This window comes from Aquarana catesbeiana, linkage group LG05 (genome assembly GCF_042186555.1).
Source record: "Aquarana catesbeiana isolate 2022-GZ linkage group LG05, ASM4218655v1, whole genome shotgun sequence".
Classification (NCBI taxonomy): Eukaryota; Metazoa; Chordata; class Amphibia; order Anura; family Ranidae; genus Aquarana; species Aquarana catesbeiana.
In genome coordinates, this window is record NC_133328.1 from 19,461,121 (window position 1) to 19,484,823 (window position 23,703).

Genomic DNA, 23,703 nt, shown 5'->3' on the forward strand with positions numbered 1-23,703 from the left:
TGATGGAGACTGTGATGTAAGGGGGGGCTCTAATGGGGACCCTGATGTAAGAGAGGGGACTTTGCTGGGGACACTGATGCAAGAAGGGTCCCTGATGTAAAGGAGGACTTTGATAGGGACCCTGATCTAAGGGGGGGGGGGGGGTCTCTGATGGGGATTTTTTTTTTAGCCTGTGAATATTTGTAAATTATGCAATGTGGCCCTGATTCTGAACAGGTTGGAGGCCCCTGCCTTAGCTCAGTGTTTGAACTTGATTATAATAGGCCTTTAATACATTCCGACCTGTTATATAACTGTCTATACAACATCAAATAATGAGTATAAGCAAAATGCGACAAACTGCGGGGACACCATCGGTATAGAGCTTTGAGAGGTCTGGTGACCCTACATAGGGCAAGTGGGTTTGGCTTTACTAGAAAACCCAAATACGGTGAAGACTGTACAACCTGTTGCAAGGTATTCTTGTATATGGATGAGGTTTAACAACTATTTGGTAAATACAGGATAGGAGTACTATCAGTAAGAGAGAGATACCATGCTACAGTATATAATCCTGATATCTACACTTGATTTTGGCGGTGTAATTTGGGTGCTTGTTCCCTCCTCTTGCTTTGCCTCTCCAAGTGCTGTTATTGTTCGATACTACTTACTGGCACTGGAGATTATCCGTCGGAGGTTATACATGCTTCCTCCTTCAGTCATTTATACACATATATTTATCATGATATCTGAAGTTGGTTTCCCAGCGTAGATGTGTTGTGAGTCGTAGTCTGTGATGTTTGATGTCCCTGTAATTTGATTCAAGGTTTATCAGCACCTACCCAGTATGTCCTGAGGAAGCTACAAAAGTGTGAAACGCGTTGACAAGCGATATGTGTAGGAGTGGTTGGATTATAATTTGTTACAATTATATACACACTGTATTCTTCATTTACTCAGGATCCTAACCTCCACAATTGTTGCTATTGGGTGTCTTTGACCTTGTCTAACAATAGGGTGTCATTTAAGTGTTTTATGTCATTTTAATTGATTGTTAATAAAAGAACCTTTTTTTAACTATTTTGCCTTGTGATATGCCCCAAATTCTGCCTTTTCTTTGGGATATATTCTCAATCCTTTTATATACTTATTGGATGTTGGCATAGTGGGAGGTCCTCCCTTTCTAGGCCTTTAATACAATCCGACCTGTTGTATAACTGTCTATACAACATAAAAATAAGGAGTATAAACAAAACACAGACGGTCTGTTAGTACAAGCTTATTTTATTCAGAATCCATCTTGAAACATATTTACAATATTGTGGTGTTTGATAATACGACAACGCAGCTAAGCAATGATACAGGAAGTACTGTATAGACTTTTAGTCGTGTTACACTTTAGAGACTATGTGGCTTTTACACAACGTCAGCTAGTGTTATTTTCTAAAAAAAGAAAAAAAAAAACATATATTAAGTCTGATAAAATCCTGAGTTTTTTCTTCTTTATGTATATATTTATTTATATGGCAATTTCCCTGCCATGGGCACTGCAAGCCTGGTGCTTAAAGGGTGACGCTGAGTATGGTGACTACAACATCTGCTAAGTGATATATACAAAATGATAGACAATCCAGTGATTAATCTAGGTAAGAAGAGGATGAACGATTAATTTAGTGACACTCTTATGTTATTCAGGTCAACGTTCAGCTGATTTTTACAAGATGAATAATGCCTATCAATTAAAACAACATTTATAGCTTATACTGTATAACCTCTCCTTATATGACCAATCAATTTAATCAAATCTGTATAAATTGGATATAAAAAAAAAAACACTTCTAAAAAATGTCTAATATTTTTTGTGTCTATTCATCCATATATATTTTATTCCAAAAACGTACATTTGTTCCCTTGCGCTTTCCACCTTTCTTGAAGCTTTCTGCTTTTTTTATGTCGTTATTACCTCCTCGGCATGTCGGCAGCTTTCAATCTCCATCTCAAAATGGCACAGATTTTTATTTTTTATTTTTTTTTACAAGTATTGTTAAATTCTTGTGATATAAATGAAATGCAATACACTCCAATATGATGTATATTACATAATGATGGTATAGAAAGTTACATTTGTTTAATTTCACAATTTTATGCATGCAGTAAAGCCTCCACCTATAAATATGAGTATTTATTTTTATTCCTAAGGGTAGTCTGAATGGCCCTAATATATATATATATATATATATATATATATATATATATATATATATATATATATATATATATATATATATATATATATATATATCTAGATCTAGATCTATATAGATAGATAGATATATCTATATCTAGATATATATAGATATATATATATCTATCTATATATATCTAGATATATAAATAGATATATCTATAAATAGATATATCTATCTATCTATAGATATAGATATCTATATATATCTATATTCTATATATAGATATATATATATATATCTATATATATATATATATAGATAGATATATATATATATATATATATATATATCTATCTATATAGATATATATATATATATATATATATATATCTATATATATATACATATAAAGTATCTCACGAAAGTGAGTATACCCCTCACATTTTTGTAAATATTTTATTCTATCTTTTCATGTGACAACATTGAAGAAATGACACTTTGCTACAATGTAAAGTAGTGAGTGTACAGCTTGTATAACAGTGTAAATTTGCTGTCCTCTCAAAATAACTCAACACACAGCCATTAATGTCTAAACCTCTGGCAACAAACGTTAGTACACCCCTAAGTGAAAATGTCAAAAATTGGGCCCAATTAGCCATTTTCCCTCCCCGGTGTCATGTGACTTGTTCGTGTTATATGTTATTCGGTGTTATCGCTCTCACTCTCTCATACTGGTCACTGGAAGTTCAACATGGCACCTCATGGCAAAGAACTCTCTGAGGAGCTGAAAAAAAGAATTGTTGCTCTACATAAAGATGGCCTAGGCTATAAGAAGATTGCCAAGACCCTGAAACTGAGCTGCAGCATGGTGGCCAAGACCATACAGCGGTTTAACAGGACAGGTTCCACTCAGAACAGGCCTCGCCATGGTCGACCAAAGAAGTTGAGGTCACGTGCTCAACGTCATATCCAGAGGTTGTCTTTGGGAAATAGACATATGAGTGCTGCCAGCATTGCTGCAGAGTTTGATGGGGTGGGGGGTCAGCCTGTCAGTGCTCAGACCATAAGCTGCACACTGCATCAAATTGGTCTGCATGGCTGTCGTCCCAGAAGGAAGCCTCTTCTAAACATGATGCACAAGAAAGCCCGCAAACAGTTAGCTGAAGACAAGCAGACTTAGGACATGGATTACTGGAACCTTTCCTGTGGTCTGATGAGACCAAGATAAACTTATTTGGTTCAGACGGTGTCAATCGTGTGTGGCGGCAACCAGGAGAGGAGTACAATGACAAGTGCGTCTTATCTACAGTCAAGCATGGTGGTGGGAGAGTCATGGTCTGGGGCTGCATGAGTGCTGCCGGGACTGGGGATCTACAGTTCATTGAGGGAACCATGAATGCCAACATACTGAACATACTGAAGCAGAGCATGATCCCCTCCCTTCGGAGACTGGGCCGCCGGGCAGTATTCCAACATAGTAACGCCCCAAACACACCTCCAAGAGCTTGCTAAAGAAGCTGAGGGTAAAGGTGATGGACTGGCCAAGCATGTCTTCAGACCTAAACCCTATTGAGCATCTATGGGGCATACTCAAATGGAAGGTGGAGGAGCGCAAGGTCTCTAACATCCACCAGCTCCATGATGTCATCATGGAGGAGTGGAAGAGGACTCCAGTGGACAACCTGTGAAGCTCTGGTGAACTCCATGCCCAAGAGGGTTAAGGCAGTGCTGGAAAATAATGGTGGCCACACAAAATTTTGACACTTTGGACCAAAGTTGGACATTTTCACTTAGGGGTGTACTCACTTTTGTTGCCAGTGGTTTAGACATTAATGGCTGTGTGTTGAGTTATTTTGAGGGGACAGCAAATTTACACAGTATCTCACAAAAGTTCAGCACAGGTTCACTTTAACTGGAGTGTAGGTTTAACAAGTAATCAGCAGGCATTAGCTGGGAATTAGCAAGCTGCGGTAGATAACTTGGCCGACCTTTGCCGATACTAATTATTCAATGAACGCCTGCAGAAGCCTGTACAATCCCTGCTCATTGTGAAGCTCTTCAGACCAGCGGTTTAGGAACTGAGATTAAAAAAACAATGAAAAACCTGCGAGTACTCATGTCCACAATCTCCGAAAAAGGGCAAAGCTAAAGTATTCCCACCACTGAATCTAATGTTGCATTTATGATGTAGAAAAGGTATTAGCTGATTTAAATGCAGAGTATAGCATTCCTCTATTGCGGTAAAAAACAAAAAAATACGTTTTAGAATTGTTTTTGTAAATACTTAGTGGTCAGCTTTTTTTTTCTCTCATGCAACGGTCTAAAAAAGAAAAAAAGATATAATATATTACAGTACATTTTTTGTATTTGAACATGAAGTTAGGAAATACAATGCAAAGGCATGAAAGCAAACTGGAAAAAATGCAAATAACAAAACAAATTTGGAAATTCTTTTTTTTTTTTTTTTTACAAATAAGTCCATAATACTGACATCTCTCGATAAGTTTTTTTTTCTTTCAATCTCTATTTTGGTTTCATTTCGACCCTGGTGTTGTCGTCTCCGTCTAATTCGTACTCCTCCACTTGCCCGTTGGTCCACACCTTCATGCGGTCTGTTAAATCGCTGGTTCTTGGTGCTAAGAGGAAGTCGTATATAATAGCAGCTGCGGCACCACCGATCATTGGACCAACCCAAAAGATCTAACGAGGGGAAAGGAAAATTGTGTTATGATTTTTATTCTAGACAATGTCCAGGTTTAAAGCCCCCCCCCCAAAAAAAGAAAGTTTTCCCTTGCAGTGGGGCTGTGTCCGCACTGCACGGGTCATCTGCTTGTTTTTGTCTAGGGGATTGGAGGATGGAGATATACTGTCAGGTCCATAAATATTGGGACATCAACACAATTCTAATCTTTTTGGCTCTATACACCACCACAATGGATTTGAAATGAAACGAACAAGATGTGCTTTAACTGCAGACTTTCAGCTTTAATTTGAGGGTATTTATATCCAAATCAGGTGAACGGTGTAGGAATTACAACAGTTTGCATATGTGCCTCCCACTTTTTAAGGGACCAAAAGTAATGGGACAATTGGCTGCTCAGCTGTTCCATGGCCAGGTGTGTGTTATTCCCTCATTATACCATTTACAAGGAGCAGATAAAAGGTCCAGAGTTCATTTCAAGTGTGCTATTTGCATTTGGAATCTGTTGCTGTCAACTCTCAATATGAGATCCAAAGAGCTGTCACTATCAGTGAAGCAAGCCATCATTAGGCTGAAAAAACAAAACAAACCCATCAGAGAGATAGCAAAAACATTAGGTGTGGCCAAATCAACTGTTTGGAACATCCTTAAAAAGAAAGAACGCACCGGTGAGCTCAGCAACACCAAAAGACCCGGAAGACCACGGAAAACAACTGTGGTGGATGACCGAAGAATTCTTTCCCTGGTGAAGAAAACACCCTTCACAACAGTTGGCCAGATCAAGAACACTCTCCAGGAGGTAGGTGTATGTGTGTCAAAGTCAACAATCAAGAAAAGACTTCACCAGAGTGAATACAGAGGGTTCACCACAAGATGTAAACCATTGGTGAGCCTCAAAAGGCCAGATTAGCGTTTGCCAAACAACATCTAAAAAAGTCTTCACAGTTCTGGAACAACATCCTATGGACAGATGAGACCAAGATCAACTTGTACCAGAGTGATGGTAAGAGAAGAGTATGGAGAAGGAAAGGAACTGCTCATGATCCAAAGCATACCACCTCATAAGTGAAGCATGGTGGTGGTAGTGTCATGGTGTGGGCATGTATGGCTGCCAATGGAACTGGTTCTCTTGTATTTATTGGTGATGTGACTGCTGACAAAAGCAGCAGGATGAATTCTGAAGTGTTTCGGGAAATATTATCTGCTCATATTCCGCAAAATGCTTCAGAACCCATTGGACGGCGCTTCACAGTGCAGATGGACAATGACCCGAAGCATACTGCGAAAGCAACCAAAGAGTTTTTTAAGGGAAAGAAGTGGAATGTTATGCAATGGCCAAAGTCAATCACCTGACCTGAATTTGATTGAACATGCATTTCACTTGCTGAAGACAAAACTGAAGGGAAAATGCCCCAATATGATTCACCTGATTTGGATGTAAATACCCTCAAATTAAAGCTGAAAGTCTGCAGTTAAAGCACATCTTGTTTTTTTTTTTTTCATTTCAAATCCATTGTGGTGGTGTATAGAGCAAAAAAGATTAGAATTGTGTCAATGTCCCAATATTAATGGACCTGATTGTACTTACCTGATCCTACGATCTTTTCCGCACATGCAACCCTGATTATCATGGGGGAGGAATGCACCACCATGGCTGATTAGCATAGTATCCGGGCTTTTTTTTTAGCGGGAATGCAGTTCCGGCACCTCCAGCATTGAATGTGTAATGGCAAGGGGCGATGCTGGAGGATCTATTAATGATGGCTGCTGGGGGATCTATTGTGGCTGGAGGTTATCTATTTTTGTGGGTGGGGAGTCTATTGTTGCTTGGGGGGTCTTATGCTGCTGGGAGGGTCAATTTTTGCTGGGAGGGATCTACTGTGGTGGGAGAGATATATTGTTGCTGCCTGCTGTGGGGATATTGATGCTGGCTGCTGGTAGATCTGTTGTTGCTGCTGCGGTGAGTCTAATGTTGCTGGGGTGGGGTCTATTGTTAGGTGAGGTCTATTGTTGCTGGGGGATCTATTGTGCGGTGTTCCAGGTCTTCATCCCACCACAGAAGGCAGTTGGATGGACCCTAACCAGAGGCAGCAGAGAGAGCAAGGAGAAACAGTGAATAGATCAGAACGGTGCAGGGACAGACAAGGGGAGAGACTGCCAGCTGTATAAGGTCTCTCTTGAAGACAGCAGTGTGCCAGGCAGTGGCGGCTGGTGCTCAATTTTTTTTGGAAAAAAATCATCAATCGCTGCCACTGTGCCCTCAAACGCTGCCACTGTGCCATCAAACGCTGTCACTGTGCCCATCAAATGCTGCCACTGTGCCATCAAACGCTGCCACTGTGCCATCAAACGCTATCACTGTGCCATCAATTGCAGCCACTGTGCCGTTAAACGCAGCCACTGTGCCCTCAAATGCTGCCACTGTGCCATCAAATGCTGCCACTGTGCCCATCAAATGCTGCCACTGTGCCATCAAACGCTGCCACTGTGCCATCAAACGCTGCCACTGTGCCATCAAACGCTGCCACTGTGCCATCAAACGCTATCACTGTGCCATCAATTGCAGCCACTGTGTCCATTAAACGCAGCCACTGTGCCGTCAAATGCTGCCACTGTGCCATCAATTGCAGCCACTGTGCCCATCAAACGCTGCCACTGTGCCATCAAATGCTGCCACTGTGCCATCAAACGCTGCCACTGTGGCATCAAACGCTGCCACTGTGGCATCAAACGCCATGACTGTGCCCATCAAATGCTGCCACTGTGCCCTCAAATGCTGCTACTGTGCCTTCAATTGCAGCCACTGTACCCATCAAACGCTGCCACTGTGCCATCATATGCTGCCAGTGTGCCATCAAATGTTGCCAGTGTGCCCATCAAATGCTGCCAGTCTGCCCATCATATGCTGACACCCCACTCACCGCCCCCCCCCCCTCCCCCGGGGATGGATCGCCAGACACCCCACTATAAACACCAACAAGATGGATCGCATTCGCTATGGTCACACAATTGGATGGGATCAGTGCGCACTCTCTGCGCCCCAAGCCCACCCTTTTTTGAAGCTTATTAGAGCCTCTGGTTCTAATCAAGTGCTTCAAAAAAATTACACCCCCTCCTACCACCCGCCATAGGAGTCAATGCGTCCAGGGTCCTGAAAGGGGCCAGTCACATGGATAGGGAGGCGGCTGCAGGAAAAGGGGGGCAGCGCCTGTGCGCCCACAATGGACGGGCCGCCATTGGTGCCAGGTCTTCATCCAATATTGCCCTGTGGAATCTCCATGTGTGCATCAGTCAGGAAGACTGGGAAGAGAAATCAGCCAGGTGGGCTGGTGGCAGACAGGTTGGCCAGCATTTCTGCAAGCAGTAGAGCTGGGATCAGTTTCTACGGGGAAGTAAAAGGTGGTGAGAGATGCTGTTCATTCCACATGGGCTACTTTGTCAAGGGACAGCAAGTTCCTAGCCTGTAATGGGCCATTGCTGAGCTAACAAGAGACTGTTAGTTCCTCCAGGAGTGACCCAGCAGAAGCTGTACAAAGGAAACCAAGTTTGTGCAGGAGGAAGGAGGACGAGGAATCTGTAAACAGGGAGGAAGTTATCCCTGGTTTTGTGTGTTGTACATTTTCAAGTTGGGCATTCCATATCCCCTTACCCCATACAAGTTATCATCCCCTAATAAAAACAACAAAATCAAGCCAAAGGACTGGTTTCTGAGTTTGAATGCAAGAAGGAAAGGCATGTGACTGGCAGTGGGGAACCCAGACATCAGCAACCCCTACTGGGGGGTTGTGCTACAGAAAATTTTAGTTTTTTTTTAAATATCCTTCATCCTAAGGTTTATGTCAAAGGAGCTGGCAGAGGCTTCACATGGCCACCTAAACACTGCACTGCTGATGGTCAATATCAGTTTTGTATGTGTTATAAAGGGTTCCAGAATTGCACCCTGCTTGCCAGAGCATTCAAGGCCAGGTCCTTATTGTTGCTTTCCCTGAACAGTTAATAGAGAAAAGTCTCAGTGTGGCTTGTGCTGCAGAGAAGTTTGATTTTTTTTGGTATGATACGAAGTCTACCCAGGGGACTGGGATCATCTGACCAATTAACCAGGACAGTTGGCTTAGGGAAGCAGGGAATACAAGTCTGGCCATGGAATACCCTATAGAGTTACTTGTAGCAGTTCTGGATAATGCAACCACTAAAACATTGTTTCCACCTCCGGAACCTATCAGAATTCTAACATTTTGGTCTGAATTTTCTGTTAACTTACCCAATGATATGTAAAGTTTCTAGTTAGTACTGCGGAGCCAAAAGACCTGGCTGGGTTCATTCCACATCCAGTGTAGTCAATCTGTGCAAAGGAAAATAAGAAACATTAATGCAACACACAGCACTCTATCTGTGCTTATCATCAAATCTGCAAAAGTAGATTTCATGGATACTTTGATTAATTGTGTGGTTTGGGGTATTTCTGTATCTGTTTGAGGTTTTTAAAAAGTATATGTACATCAAGAATGTCCCCCTCATTCTGGAAATCTACTCTTTTCCTGATTTTGCAGAGTTTGGGAGACAGAAACTGTTAGAAAATGTTGATGAGGGTGACCACCTGATGACCCCTAGGACGCACTTGTCTTCATTCTTTTCAACACACCAATCCCAACATCATAAGGACCAACTTACCAAAGGGTTAAAACACCAAGCCCTCTTAGCTCTACTGTCCACCTATTTTGTGTCACAATTTAGAGACACTGCCTAGGAGTGCAATCCTCATAACTCCATCTCCACCATCAGGAGATGTGGAGAGGAACAAGCCTTCTTGGGTATTGACCCTCACAGTAAATCTTTGCCACCCACTTGTAAAAACTGTTAATCACTGTTAGCCCAATCTTTGTACATTGTCATCTTATTTTGGATGGTCCAAATGGCTTTGACCTCTGCTATTCTTCAACTAGCTCCTCTAGCATTCAACCCTCAGCAATGAACTTGATTTTGGTATTTTATGTATTTTCACTTCATACAAAACTAGGAGCATCCAAGCCCCTCACGCCAACCAGCAGTGTTCTGCTGGTCTTGTGGACTCCTCAACAATATGCCAAAGAACGATGACCCTGATTATGGACTTTCCCTCCCCCTTGTCGCCACACCAATAGCAAGTTCAAGAATGCTGACCTATCATAAAGATTGAAACATCAAGTCCTATGGGCTCCAATATGTGCCATTTGACATCTGCTCGCAGGCCAGAGGGTCCCTGCTAAAAGGACTTTCCCTTCCCCATGAATACACATCTGTTTCTGTTAAAGACATGCTTGGCTGACATTACTTCTGGCTCCAGATCCTGCTTGCTGTTCTAATACGCTGTTCTCTGGCTCCCTGGCGTTTTGGCTTGTCTGACTATCCGTTCCGGTTCCTGAACTCTGGCTATGTTTTGACTATGTTTACTCTGTTTACCTTTTTTTATTATTATTAAACAAGTGTGATTTAACTATACTTCTGTCTCAGTCTGATTCATGGTTTCTGACACTCTGGACAGCTGTAGGTGATACATTATATGGCAAACCAAACTCATAAAACTATGTATTTATGGAGCTGGCTTTGTTTAAGTTCATCTCAGTGATGTTCAAGGCTCTGTGTGGGCCACTTGAGCTCCTCAACACCAAACTGATAAAACCACGTCTTAATGGAGCTAGCTTTGTTCCAAATAATCTCAATGGTGTCCAGTAGGGTTGAGTTCAGGGCTCTACACAGGCACTTGAGTCCCCCAACACTAAACTGATGAAATCATGTCTTTATGAAGATGGCTTTGTTCCAGTTCATCACAATGGTGTCCAGTAGGGTTGAGGTCAGGGCTGTATGCAGGACACTTGGGTTCCTCAACACCAAACTGATCAAACTATGTTTTTATGGAGCTGGCTTTGTTCTAATACATCGCAAGGGCGTTCAATAGGGTTGAGGCCAGGACTCTATGCAGGTCACTTGAGTTCCACACCAAACTGATTAAACCATGTAGTTATGAAGCTGGCTTTGTGCCCAGGGGCACAGTCATTCTGGAATAGAAAATGCCCTTCCCTAAACTGTTGTCATAGGGCTGGAAGCACACAATTGACTAAAATGTTTTTGTATACTTTAATATTAACAGTACATCATTGGAAACACCTGAAAAACCTGAAGTAATTTAGAGTGGTTGTCCATTTACATATATGTGTATATACTGCAGGGAGGTAAAGGTCGAGCAAAAAAATTGGCCCTGGCCCAATATACATACAGTATATATGTATGTATGCGCCCATACATATATGCAACTATGCCATAGGACATAACAAATTTAGTAGAAAAATGTTTTTATCTTACCGCAATCAAATGTCCCAAAGCAACAGAGAGTCCGATGGCGAGAGGAACGGATCCAGAGATGTCATGCCGCCTTCGGTCTGTGACTGCCACAACGCAAAGGACCAGCTGGAAAGTAACAAGGATCTCCACCCCCAATCCTTGTCCTGCCGAAACTCCTGTACTGAGCTGTAGGAGACAAGAAGAACACATATGGGATCATGGTAATATTGATAATAAGAGAGAATTCAATTCAGAGAGTAGGAAAACAAGAATGTGCTATTTAAGATGAACTCTATTCATATATAAAAGACATACAACTAATGCAGCTCTGTATTCATCAATAGATACTAAATGCATTTTTAAAATGTAAGCAGTAAAATACCTATCTGACTTAGTATAAAGTCTCTTGCAGTCCCTCCCTGTACAGCAGAGCCCAGAATGTGAGAGCGAGAAGCAGCACAAGAACTAAACAGTTATGCTGCCAAAGATGTAAACACAATAAATAAAATCCTATACATGCTTTAACAGGTTAACATCATTTCAAAAGTTGTTTTCAATATCTATCAATCTACAGCTTTCATTAAAAGATACCCAGTGATCCTGCCACCAAGGTCCTTCATCAAGCACATCCAACAATGGGTGAAAACTGTCTACCAGCTGTGCTCCTATGTGATCGTCCTGTCACAGGAGTCCCTACTGGAGACTACGAGCAGCCGCGCTGGTGCTCATTGTGCAGGCACGATCCCACATTTTTACTATTGGGAGAAACTGCCTTCCATTTGGGGCCCACTGACACTATTTCCATAACAGGAGCCTTGGCACACTGTATTGGCACAATGCTCTCCCTCATCACTTTCGGAGGGCAGTACCATCACCCAACATGACCCATTCCACTGAATGGGGCGGCTACAAGTACACTGCAATCGTGTGTAATGCATACCGTTACAACATGGTGGTGCGCCACTTACAGGGTTAAAACAGGTGGTGAGGAGGCAACATTTCACCTCCTTACCACCTGTCAAACACCTTTCAAAAATTGATCTACATTAAAAAGTTTTATACACAGTACAACAATAGAAAAAAGTAGAAAAAGAAAAGACTGAAATTGTTCTTGGACTACATATGGATCCCCTAGAGCAGTGGTCTACAAACTGTGGCCCGCAGGCCAGATGCAGCCCTTTGCTTGCTTTTTTCCAGCCCTTGGGGCAAGATTTAATCAACTGATACCAACAATGGGGCACAATGCGTCCCACTGACACCAACGATGGGGCACAATTCCTCCCAATGACACCAATGATGGGGCATTATTTTTTTACACTGAAGTTGGGACCTTTTCTACTCCCAATAGCCACAGCCTGGCCCCCCTAAAGTCTGAAGGACAGTCAACTGGCCCTTTGTTTGGAAAGTTTGGAGACCCCTGCCCTAGAGGATAAGGTAGCGTATATAATGCTAATAACACAGGTCTCAATACATCAGCATATACAAATCCTCAAATGTTGGGGTACCACTCGTCCTCATTTCTTTCTTTGAATGTTTCACCCATATGTTTCGCTCAACATGTTTCGCTACCATTAAGTTGCTTCTTCAGGAGCTTTAACAGATTCACACTGTAGATGCTGCAAGCACAGCGCTCACCCCAGTAGCCAGATGGGGATCACCCAGAGCGGCTGCAATTGGCTCATATATCAGGATGTGGGGACACACAGAGTTGATATTTGATATAGGGACTGCTTGTATTGGAATATTTGTTTTCCCTGGAATCAAAAGGACCTTATTGCAGATTTAGTGCACTTATACAGATAGCGAGAAGCTTTGGAAAGGTCCTTTACTATCTGATGTAGCTCTGGTCTGGTCCCAAGCTGAGCTGTCAGCGGAGGCTTCTCTGTAGAGGCGGATGCAGAGGAGGCAACCGTCAATGGAAGCCCCATAAAAAACTCTATGGGTAATTTCACTATGAAAGTGCCAGAATCCTCCTCCTCATCCTCCTCCCCTCTCTCCTCCTGTGTGTTCTGTGACATAGGAATGATGGTGTCTGGATAAAGTGGGCCTTGAGGGGAAAGGAAGTCCTCCTCTTCCTCCTGCTGCTCTGTCTCCAGTGCCCTGCCCATAATGCCATGCAGATTCTGATCCAGCAGGACCACAACAGGGATTGTGTCACTGATGCATGCACTGTCATGGTTCACCATCCTTGTGGCCTCCTAAAATGGTGACAATACTGTGCATGCATCCTTAATGATCAGTCAATAGCGTGGGGAAAAAAAGCAGAGGCGGCCTGAGCCTGTCGTCGTGTCATATTCGCACAGGTACTTGTTGAAGGCCCTCTGCTGCATGTATAGCCGCTGCAGCATTGACAAAGTCGAGTTCCACCTGGTGGGCATGTCACAAATCAGGCGGTTTATGGGCAGGTGGATTTCCCATTGAATTTCAGCCAACCGAGCACTGCCTGTGTATGACTGCCTGAAATGGCTACAGACTCTTCTGGGCAGCTTTAGCACATCTTGCAACCCTGGGTACGTATTTAGGAAACACAGCACCACCAAATTGAGGACATGTGCCAGGCATGGCACATGTGTCAACTTTCCCTGTCTAAAGGTGGACAGGAGGTTTGAGCCATTATCGCACATCACCATTTCTGGCTTCAGCTGGCATGGTGTGAACCACCTCTGGGCCTGTCCCTGCAGAGCTGCAAGAATCTCTGCTCCGGTGTGGTTCCTGTCCCCTAAACACACCAGCTGAAGCACTGCATGGCACCTTTTAGCCTGACTCTGGGAATAGCCCTTTGAATGCTTAGGGGGTACCTGATGTTCATAGGATGATTATGCAGAGGAGGGCATAGAGGTGGCAGAGGAGGAGGAGAGGGTAGAGCTCACAGGTCAGGCATCATCACCACCAGCTGTATGGAAACGTGGGGGCACAACTAGCTGCAGCACCGAGCCCTGTTCTGCATCCTTTCGAGTTGCAAGCCGCGTTACCCAGTGTGCTATGAACGAAATATATCGTCACTGTTCATGCTTGCTGGACCACGTGTCAGCAGTAAGGTGGATTTTACGGTTGACTGCCTTGCCAAACGATGCCAGAACATTCCCTTCCACGTGATGGTAGAGAGATGAAACGGCCTTACGTGAAAAGTAGTTTCGACTGGGAACCTGCCATTGTGGTACAGCACACTGTGCAAATTCACGGAAGGGGGCAGAATCCACCAGGCTGAAAGGCAGAAGTTGGAGAGCCAACAGCTTTGACAAGCTTGCATTTAGATGCTGGGCATGTGGGTGGCAGGGACTGTATTTTTTTTCCCGCTACAGCAGTCTACAGCTGGTGGTGTGCTGCTGGCAGATGTGCTGCTAGGACCTGGGACACCCTGTGCTATACCATCATCCCTGTCAGTGGAGGCTGCTGAGAGGTAATGACTCAGTATAACAGGGGCAGAATGAAGTGGGTAAGGAGGAGGAGAAGGGACAGATTTGTACCCCTTTTGTGTGGCTTTTAGGTGCTCTTGCCAACGGGCTGTGTGGTTGGATGTTAAATGCCTTGTTAAGCATGTGGTACCCAAATGGTTGGTGTTTTTGCCACGTTTAATGTGCCTGAGACACAGTTTGCAGATAGAAACAGTGCAATCTGCTGCAGATGTGCTGAAAAAGTCCCAGACAGCTGAGCTTTGGGGAAGTGGGCCGGGAGATAACAGCTGAAGAATGTGATGGAATAGGGTGGCTGCTCTCTACTCTTCCTTGATGTCGGTCTCCTTGGGGTTGTGCTGCCTCACCTTCAGTTTCCTCCTCTGCTCTATCTGGCACCCAAGTCGCATCAGTGACCTCATCATCATCATCTCCTCCATCTTCATCATTACCATTGGAGACAACTTGGCTTGGGGAAAATAAATGCCAATTTGTCTACCAGTGTTCCTCCCTCTCTCTAGGCTCATGTTCCTGTCATCCTCAACCTCAGAACCAACATCTGAATCCAGTAATGGCTGGGCATCATCAAGGAGCAAGTGGCTGACGCTGTGATCAAATAACTCAGCTGACTCCTTAATGGCTGATGTTGGGGCTATGGCAGGAATAGATGTGGACAAGGAGGCAGGTTTTATCCAGTCTGGCAACTGCAGGGGACTGCACACTTGTCTCTGCTTGCGTGGCAGAGGATGAGGAAGGTTTAGTAAGCTAGTCCACCACCTCCTCTGCATGCTGTGGCTGGATAGCACGGGCAAACTCACTAAACAGAGGAAATGATGCCCTGCCTGAGGACTGACCACCACGCTCACCTTTGCCTGTGGACACATTTGTTGCTGGCCCCCTTACAGTGCCAAGGGAACATCTGCCTCTCCTTGTTGTCCTCCCAGACATTATTGGGAGGGAGGGGGCAGTGCTTATAAGCAAACGTAAAGAAGAAGTTGAAATCTGTACGTAGATGCACTTTAATCAAAGTAAAGAGGTGTTTGGTGCACTTTAATTTGAGTACTCACACTACACGGACACACTCCACGGATACACTATAATATACTGCAATATAATGCATCGAACTAGCGCATTACTGCCAGTTTAATGAGCATTAAAGTGGCAGTAATGCACACAAAATTGTATGGCGTTAAAATGGCAGTAACGCACACAGAACTATATGGCGTTAAACTGGCAGTAACGCACGCAGAAGTAAATGGCGTTAAACTGGCAGTAACACACAAAACTATATGGCATTAAACTGGCAGTAGCGCACGCAGAAGTAAATGGCGTTAAACTGGCACTAACGCAATCAAATAGACTGTGTTCAGCCATCACTACACTGATGCTATCTGAACTGTCCTTACTCTAGCTATACACTAATATAACCATTACTGACACAGGCTCACTACACTACACTGAAACTATCTGAGCTGTCCCTACTCTAGCTGCACACTATGCAAAGATGAATGATGGTCCTCCTCACTACACTCACACTATCCCTAGACTGACACTAAACTAAAGCCTCGTACACACGGTATGATTGTTGGCAGGGGATTGTCTGTTGACAGACTGTTGTCCTAAAATCTTACCGTTAGTAGGCTCCTTTTGACAATTGTTGTCCAACTTTCAGCCCACAAATGTTGGATGACAGGCTAGTACATTTTCGGCAGACAACAGTTTGACGTCAGATTTTTGTATGGTCAGTACACAAATCCGTCACAAAAAAGTCGAAAGTACAAACACTCATGCTCGGAATCAATGCTCACCAAACGCGAAATTAGCAGAAGAGGCCCAAAGGGTGGCGCTCAAGAGCTGAAATTCCTCGTAGTACGTCACTACGTTCGTGTTTGTGGCACGACAATTGTGTAACGTTAGTATGCAAGACAAGATCCTGGCACATGCCCTTTTGACAAAAATCAGATGCTCGGTTGGCCAACAATTGTACCGTGTGTGCGAGGCTTTATATTCTACACAGACAATTGAAGCAAAATCGAACAGTATAGCACACAAACTAACTAATAGCACTGATCAGAGCCCTGTTCTATCTCTCTCCACGCCAAAATCACACTGAAAATGGCTGCCATTGAAAGAATACTTTTATACTGTGGGGCGGTATGGAGCCATGATTGGATAAAGTCATGAACAAAGGCGCAAGTCGATCTAGTTCAACCAATAAAATAAAAAAGGAAAACCTCCGTATGTACAGCCCTATAGCCACAGTTGATCCACTTAGTTTTTTATCTGCTAAATTTGTGCAAAGTGCAAAAGATCTCTTTCCAGGACCCTTTTCTGTCACTAACTATACTTTCACACCCGTGCTAAGAGGACATGCAACCAGCAAGCCTAAGGACAAACGTTAAAGAAAAAAAAAAGAACATTTTTGATGAATTTGGTCAGCAATTTAAGTCTCTGCCAAGATACACAATTTACACTGCCGTCAGTGCCGGAGCCCTCCCTAATCATGTAGACAATTTACTGTTTCGGTTACACTACGCGCATCTATTGGGCGACCTGACACCTCTCCAAGAATTCCGTCACCATGGCTACTATTATGTTATCTGTCTGTATATAAAACGCTCATTAATAATCAAGCCTTTATCCGTTCACCCCCCTTTTGTGCGAGGAGGAATAAAAAAAAAAAAAAAAAGGGCTGCTCCTTTTATTTACAATTCCTTCGCATCTCGCAATAACCGCGAAAGGTTTCAATGTACGCTGGAAAATCTTCCCAAAAGATTAAGAATGCGACCCCCCTCCGCCGTCCTTCCACACCCCTTGTCTGCAAACAGCCGAGCGAGCCGCGGTGACTTCATCAAAATCTTTTTCCCTGGTTTTTTGGGGGTGCTTTTTGTTGTTGTGTCATGAATAGCTTTTTTTTTTTTTACTTTTCTTTACCTAATTCCAAGCAAATTTTTTTACTGCCGATATGGCAACGCAAATCGGTCCCAATGACATTATTGTGTCTAAAAAAACCAAGGTCTCATGATTTCACAGCAGATAGATTTTTTTCTTTTTTTTTTTAAAGCTTGATCCAGTTGTTGATTAGAAGCACGAGAAGAGAATCGAAAAAAAGGGGCTCTTTCAGCCCCAAGGAGGGCGTGTCGCAGCAATCACGCTGAAATAAATGCGCTGGCACAGCGAGCCGCTCCGGAAAATCTTTTGCTGAGGAGCCTATTCATGCCTGAGAAAAGTGAGCGCATTCCTCGGCTAACCTTTAAAAAAAAGCTACGGAGCCTATAGGTGCCATTAAATCGTGCCATTTATCGACAAAATACCAGCGATTAAGCATGTTAAGCGGTGACATTCAGGCGTTAGGAATTTCTGGGAATGTTTCGGAAATCTGCATGCTGACAAGCGCATTGTGGGTAGCTGAATGGTACCGGCTGCTTTATTTTACCTCTTAGCAATGCCATGAAAAAAAAAATATTTTTGTTTCCAGTTTGATACATCTCAACTGTGAACATAATAAAATGTTACAATGTTGTTGTTACAATGCAGCATAAAGGATACATCCGCCCAAAATTTACATTTCGATGGATGCTGGAGAGGTAAAAGGCCACCTTCCGGAAAACTGTAATACATGTACCAACAATGATAAATAAAAATATCTATTTAGCCCTGGTTCACACTGCTGTGACTTCTCTGCGAGTTTCTACAAACTCCCCGTGCCCATTATGAGGGGTCCCACCATTCCTGCGCTGAGTTCCCAGGTCTGCCCACCTGCTGTGCCCATTATGAGGAGTTCCCACCATCCCTGTGCTGAGTTTCCAGGTCCGTACACCTGCTGTGCCCATTATGAGTGGGTCCTACCATCCCAGTGCTGAGTTCCATGATCTACAAATCTTCTGTGGCCTTTATGAGGGTTTCCCACCATCATTATGAGGGGTTTCCATCTTCCCTGTGCTAATTTTCTGGGTCTGCACACCCACTACACCCATTATGAGGGGTCCCCACCATTCCTCTGTTCGGTTCACGGATCTACAAACTCCCTGTGCCCATTATGAGGGGTCCCACCATCCCTGTGCTGAGTTCACAGGTCTGCCAAGCTGCTTTGCCCATTATGAGTGGGTCCTACCATCCCGGTGCTGAGTTCCAGGATCTACAAATCTTCTGTGGCCTTTATGAGGGTTTCCCACCATCATTATGAGGGGCTTCCGCCTTCCCTGTTCTGCTTTTCTGGATCTGCACACCCACTACACCCATTATAAGGGGTCCCCACCATTCCTCTGTTCGGTTCACGGATCTACAAACTCCCTGTGCCCATTATGAGGGGTCCCACCATCCCTGTGCTGAGTTCACAGGTCTGCAAACCTGCTTTGCCCGTTATGAGTGGGTCCTACCATCCCGGTGCTGAGTTACAGATCTACAAATCTTCTGTGGCCTTTATGAGGGTTACCCACCATCATTATGAGGGGTTTCCACCTTCCCTGTGCTGATTTTCTGGGTCTGCACACCCACTACACCCATTATGAGGGGTCCCCACCATCCTTGTGTTCGGTTCCTGGACCTACAAACTCCCTGTGCCCATTGTGAGGGGTCCCACCATTCCTGTGCTGAGTTCACAGGACTGCCAACCTGCTTTGCCCATTATGAATTGGTCCTACCATCCCGGTGCTGAGTTCCAGGATCTACAAATCTTCTGTGGCCTTTATGAGGGTTTCCCACCATCATTATGAGGGGTTTCCACCTTCCCTGTGCTGATTTTCTGGGTCTGCACACCCACTACACCCATTATGAGGGGTCCCCACCATCCCTGTGTGCGGTTCCTGGATCTACCAACTCCCTGTGCCCATTATGAGGGGTTCCACCATTCCTATGCTGAGTTCCCAGGTCTGCACACCTGCTGTGCCCATTATGAGGAGTTCCCACCATTCCTGTGCTGAGTTCCCAGGTCTGCACACCTACTGTGCCCATTATGAGGAGTTCCCACCATCCCTGTGCTGAGCTCCCAGGATCTACAAATCTTCTGGGGCCTTTATGAGGGGTTTCCACCATCCCTAGTGCATTTTATATGATAGATTTTTTTTATATTTCCATATTTTTCCTGGTAATTTTTTTAACAGGAGGAGCTGGGACATGCAAAATTGGGTGGGAACACCCAAAACTCTCAGGTAGACATGAGCAGGGATTATGACAGTTAGATCCTGCTGTTGGAGCATCCAAGCTATATAAGGAGCCAAGGGCTGACTCAACACACCAGGTTCTACTTATAACTAAAGTATAACTCTTGAGTCGTCTGATCCCTCAACATTAAACATATAGGAAGATATTTATAAAGAAATAAATGGTCAGTTCACCCAACAGTAGATATGCGGCATTTATAAAATGTGTTCTCTGGTTGGATTTGCATAAACCTTTGCTTAATTGAGACACATTGCCCAACACCCTCAATGGGGAAAATACATTTCCGCAGCAATTGCTGCATTTATAGTACAGTGAATTCATGTTTTTAGGTCTTTGAAAGAATCATCCAACAAAGCAATGACTTTATCAATGATTTAACACCAGTCCATATGGAAGTAGTCACACATTTACCGCACTCTGTAATGCCTCGTACATACGATCGGACTTTCTGCCAACAAAACCGTGGAATTTTGTCCGAAGGGTGTTAGCTCAAACTTGTCTTGCATACATACGGTCACACAAATGTTGCCCAACAATTACGAACGTAGTGACGTACTACGTGGTTTTTCAGCTCTTTAGTGCCACCCTTTGGGCTCCTTCTGCTAATTTCGTGTTAGTAGAAATCTGGTGAGTGTTGATTCGTGCTTTTCTTTTTTTTTTTATCGGAGGAGATAACGTGTTATTTATTATTGGCCTTGAAGTTATTGCTTTGACATTATTCTTTTGGTTGAATAATAATTTGATTTGGTATATTTTCTACATTTTTGGATGCATAGAATGCACTTTTTGGTTAAGTTCTATTGGCAGATAGCATGTGTAATTTTATTTATTTTTTATTTTTTTAATGCACAATAAAAAAAATTGTGGAGAATAATACTTGGCTTTGTGTTTTACTTCAAATGACAGTTTGGGAGTCGGCAGTTACATTTTAAAAAAATACAATGTAAAATTAACAAGGGACACCAACATAGTTATATCTTTGATCTTAAACACTACGGGATAATGGTGTTATGGTCACTTGCACAAATAAAAACAAAAAAAGCATAATTATATTATTCTTGATATCACTAGAAAAAAAAAGCCTTTGAAAATTTGTTTGCAATAACTCCATCAGTATCACCAGCAAAGCAGCTTCATTATTATCCCATTAAAGAAGAAGAGAATTGTGCGCTGCATTTCCAGATTTCATAATTTGCCACGTCACGAATGTTAATTCTCCATTACGAACGCTAGTTTACAAGACCGACTGCTTCCGGCTCGTCCTTGCTTCCGAGCATGCGTGTTTGTACTTTGGACTTTTGTCTGACGGACTTGTGTACACACGATCTGACAATCCGACAACAGACATTTGTCCGCGGAAAATTTGAAAATACGCCAGCCAACATTTGTTGGCGGAAAGTCCGACAACAATTGTCCGATGGAGCGTACACGCGGTAGGATTGTCCGCCAACAGCCTAATTTGTATGTGCCAACATTTACTCGCTCAATGGGGAACTTGAAAAGTAGAGGATGTTGTTCCTCCATATAAAACAATTGAAGGATAGGGCAACGCGTCTGATTAGCAATATCTCACAGTAGCCCAGGGTTTTTCAAACTAGAGGGCCACGGCACTAGAGGGGGGGGGGGGGACACCTGTAGAGCAGGCCAAGCAGTAGCATGGCCAAGCACATAGGGATCACTATGGGACCCCATTCACCCTCTTATAGTGATCTGCATGATGGTAATATAGTAAGAAGAAGAAGAGGAGCCACAGCCATAGACCAAAAATGTCCACAACTGTGTGGCCATTATGGATAAGCTCACGTTCCATTTGAATATGGTGCTTTTGCAAGTACTTGGCTAGGCTTTTGGACCCTAAGACCCCTCTCACACTGGATCGTTTTGCAGACGCTATTGCGCTAAAAATAGCGCCTGCAAACCGACCTGAAACAGCCGCTGCTGTGTCTCTAGTGTGAAAGCCTCGGGGGCTTTCACACTGGAGCGGTGCGCTAGCAGGACGCTGAAAAAAGTCCTGCTAGCAGCATCTTCGGAGCGGTGAAGGAGAGGTGTATACACCTCTCCTTCACCGCTCCTGCCCATTGAAATCAATGGGGCACCGCGGCTATACCCCCGGCAAAGCGCCTCCTGCACTTTCTCGTCCGGTAGCGGCCAAATGTCGCCGCTGAAATGACGGTAAAGCGGCGCTAAAAATAGCAGTGCTTTACCCCCGACGCACCTCCCGCCCCAGTGTGAAAGGGGCCTAAAAGGTAAGTAAATTACGGGCTGAATTGATAAACTTATAAAATATACACTCACTGGCCACTTTATTAGGTACACCTTGCTAGTACCGGGTTGGACCCCCGCTTGTCTTCAGAACTGTCTTCATTCTTCATGGCATAGATTTCCAACAGGGATTTCCAAGAGGGTGTTGGAAACATTCCTCAGAGATTTCGCTCCATGGTGATAATAATGGTAGCATCACGCAGTTGCTGCAGATTTGTCGGCTCCACATCCATGAGGCGAATCTCCCGTCCCACCACATCCCAAAAGTGCTCTATTAGATTAAGACTTGGTGACCGTGGAGGCCATTGGAGTACAGTGACCTCATTGTCCAGTGGGGAGATGATTGGAGCTTTGTGACATGGTGTATTATCCTGCTGGAAGGAGCCATCAAGGGGCCCAAAGTGTTCCAAGAAATGATCCCCCACACCATTACACCACCAGCCTGACCCGGGAGGATGGATCCATGCTTTCATGTTATTTACACCAAATTCTGACCCAACCATCTGAATGTTGCAGGTGAAATCCAGACTCATCAGACCAGGCAACTTTTTTCCAATCTTCTATTGTCCAATTTTGGTGATCCTGTGTGAATTGTAGCCTCAGTTTCCTGTTCTTAGCTGACAGGAGTGGCACTCGGTGTGGTCTTCTGCTGCTGTAGACCATCTGCTTCAACCTTGGTTGGTTGTAACGAGTGGTTATTTGAGTTACTGTTGTCTTTCTATCATCTCAAACTAGTCTGCCCATTCTCCTCTGACCTCTGACATCAACAGGGCATTTTCCTCCACACAACTTCCACTCACTGGATATTTTCTCTTTTTCTGACCATTCTCTGTTGACCCGAGAGATGGTTGTGCGTGAAAATCCCAGTAGTTTTTGAAATACTCAGACCAGCCCATCTGGCACCAACAACCATGCCACAATTAAAGTCACTTAAATCCCCTTTCTTCCCCATACTGATGCTCTGTTTGAACTTCAGCAAGTCATCTTCTTCATGTCTAGATGCCTAAATGCATTGAGTTGCTGCCATGTGATTTGCTGATTAGCAATTTGTGTTACCAAGCAATTGAATAGGTGTAGCTAATAAAGTGGCCGGTGAGTGTATATACATAAGTAGTCAACAGCTGGACATTCAAACCTCCCCTTTGCCCCACCACTCTGTTCAGCTACTGGACACAAGTAAAGTACCTTGTACTTCCATGTGTAGCGCCCTCTACCTTTAGGTAGGTGCTTTATGGTATTTTTTTCATAGTGTAGGATATAGAGACAGGTAAATTTGTCCAGGCCTGTGTTCTTTGCTAGGCCTGGATGGTAATTCGGGGTTGGAAGTGTCAGAATAGAAGTGGGTGTGGCCGCCTACATTTGGGCTCAGGAAAACCTTCTCTGCTTGACGGTGGATTTTGCTGGAGAGAGAGAATGGGCTGAGACCTGAGTGGCAGGAAACCCATGTGAGAGGATTGACCAATGGTTCATTTCTTCAGTCAAGGGGAGGTCTCACATAAAAGGGGGGGGGTCACATGCTCTGGGAGGGGTTCTCAGATTCAGTTCGCGATTCAGAGTTCACAAGTTAGGCCCAGCGGCCCGGGAGTTCAGAGATCCCGGAGCCGTGGTGCCGGAAGAGGATCCAGGTGGGGGGGGTCCGAGAGCCTAGGCCCTGGATAAGGAGTCAGCATGTAGTCGACAAAGAACCACCGGATGCTCC

At 44.0% G+C, this 23,703-nt stretch overlaps 1 protein-coding gene across 1 annotated transcript in view; it reads right to left on the bottom strand.

Moving 5' to 3' along the window:
- Positions 1-1,245: 1,245 nt before the first annotated feature.
- Positions 1,246-23,703, bottom strand: part of AQP1 (aquaporin 1 (Colton blood group)) — a 54,831-nt gene continuing 32,373 nt past the window's right edge. Inside the window, exons 2-4 of the mRNA XM_073629498.1 lie at positions 11,209-11,373; positions 9,131-9,211; positions 1,246-4,868 (exon numbers count right to left, since the gene is read on the bottom strand). Of these exons, the coding sequence (XP_073485599.1) occupies positions 4,692-4,868; positions 9,131-9,211; positions 11,209-11,373 (423 nt within the window). The 3' untranslated portion in view covers positions 1,246-4,691. The remainder of the gene's footprint in view (positions 4,869-9,130; positions 9,212-11,208; positions 11,374-23,703) is intronic.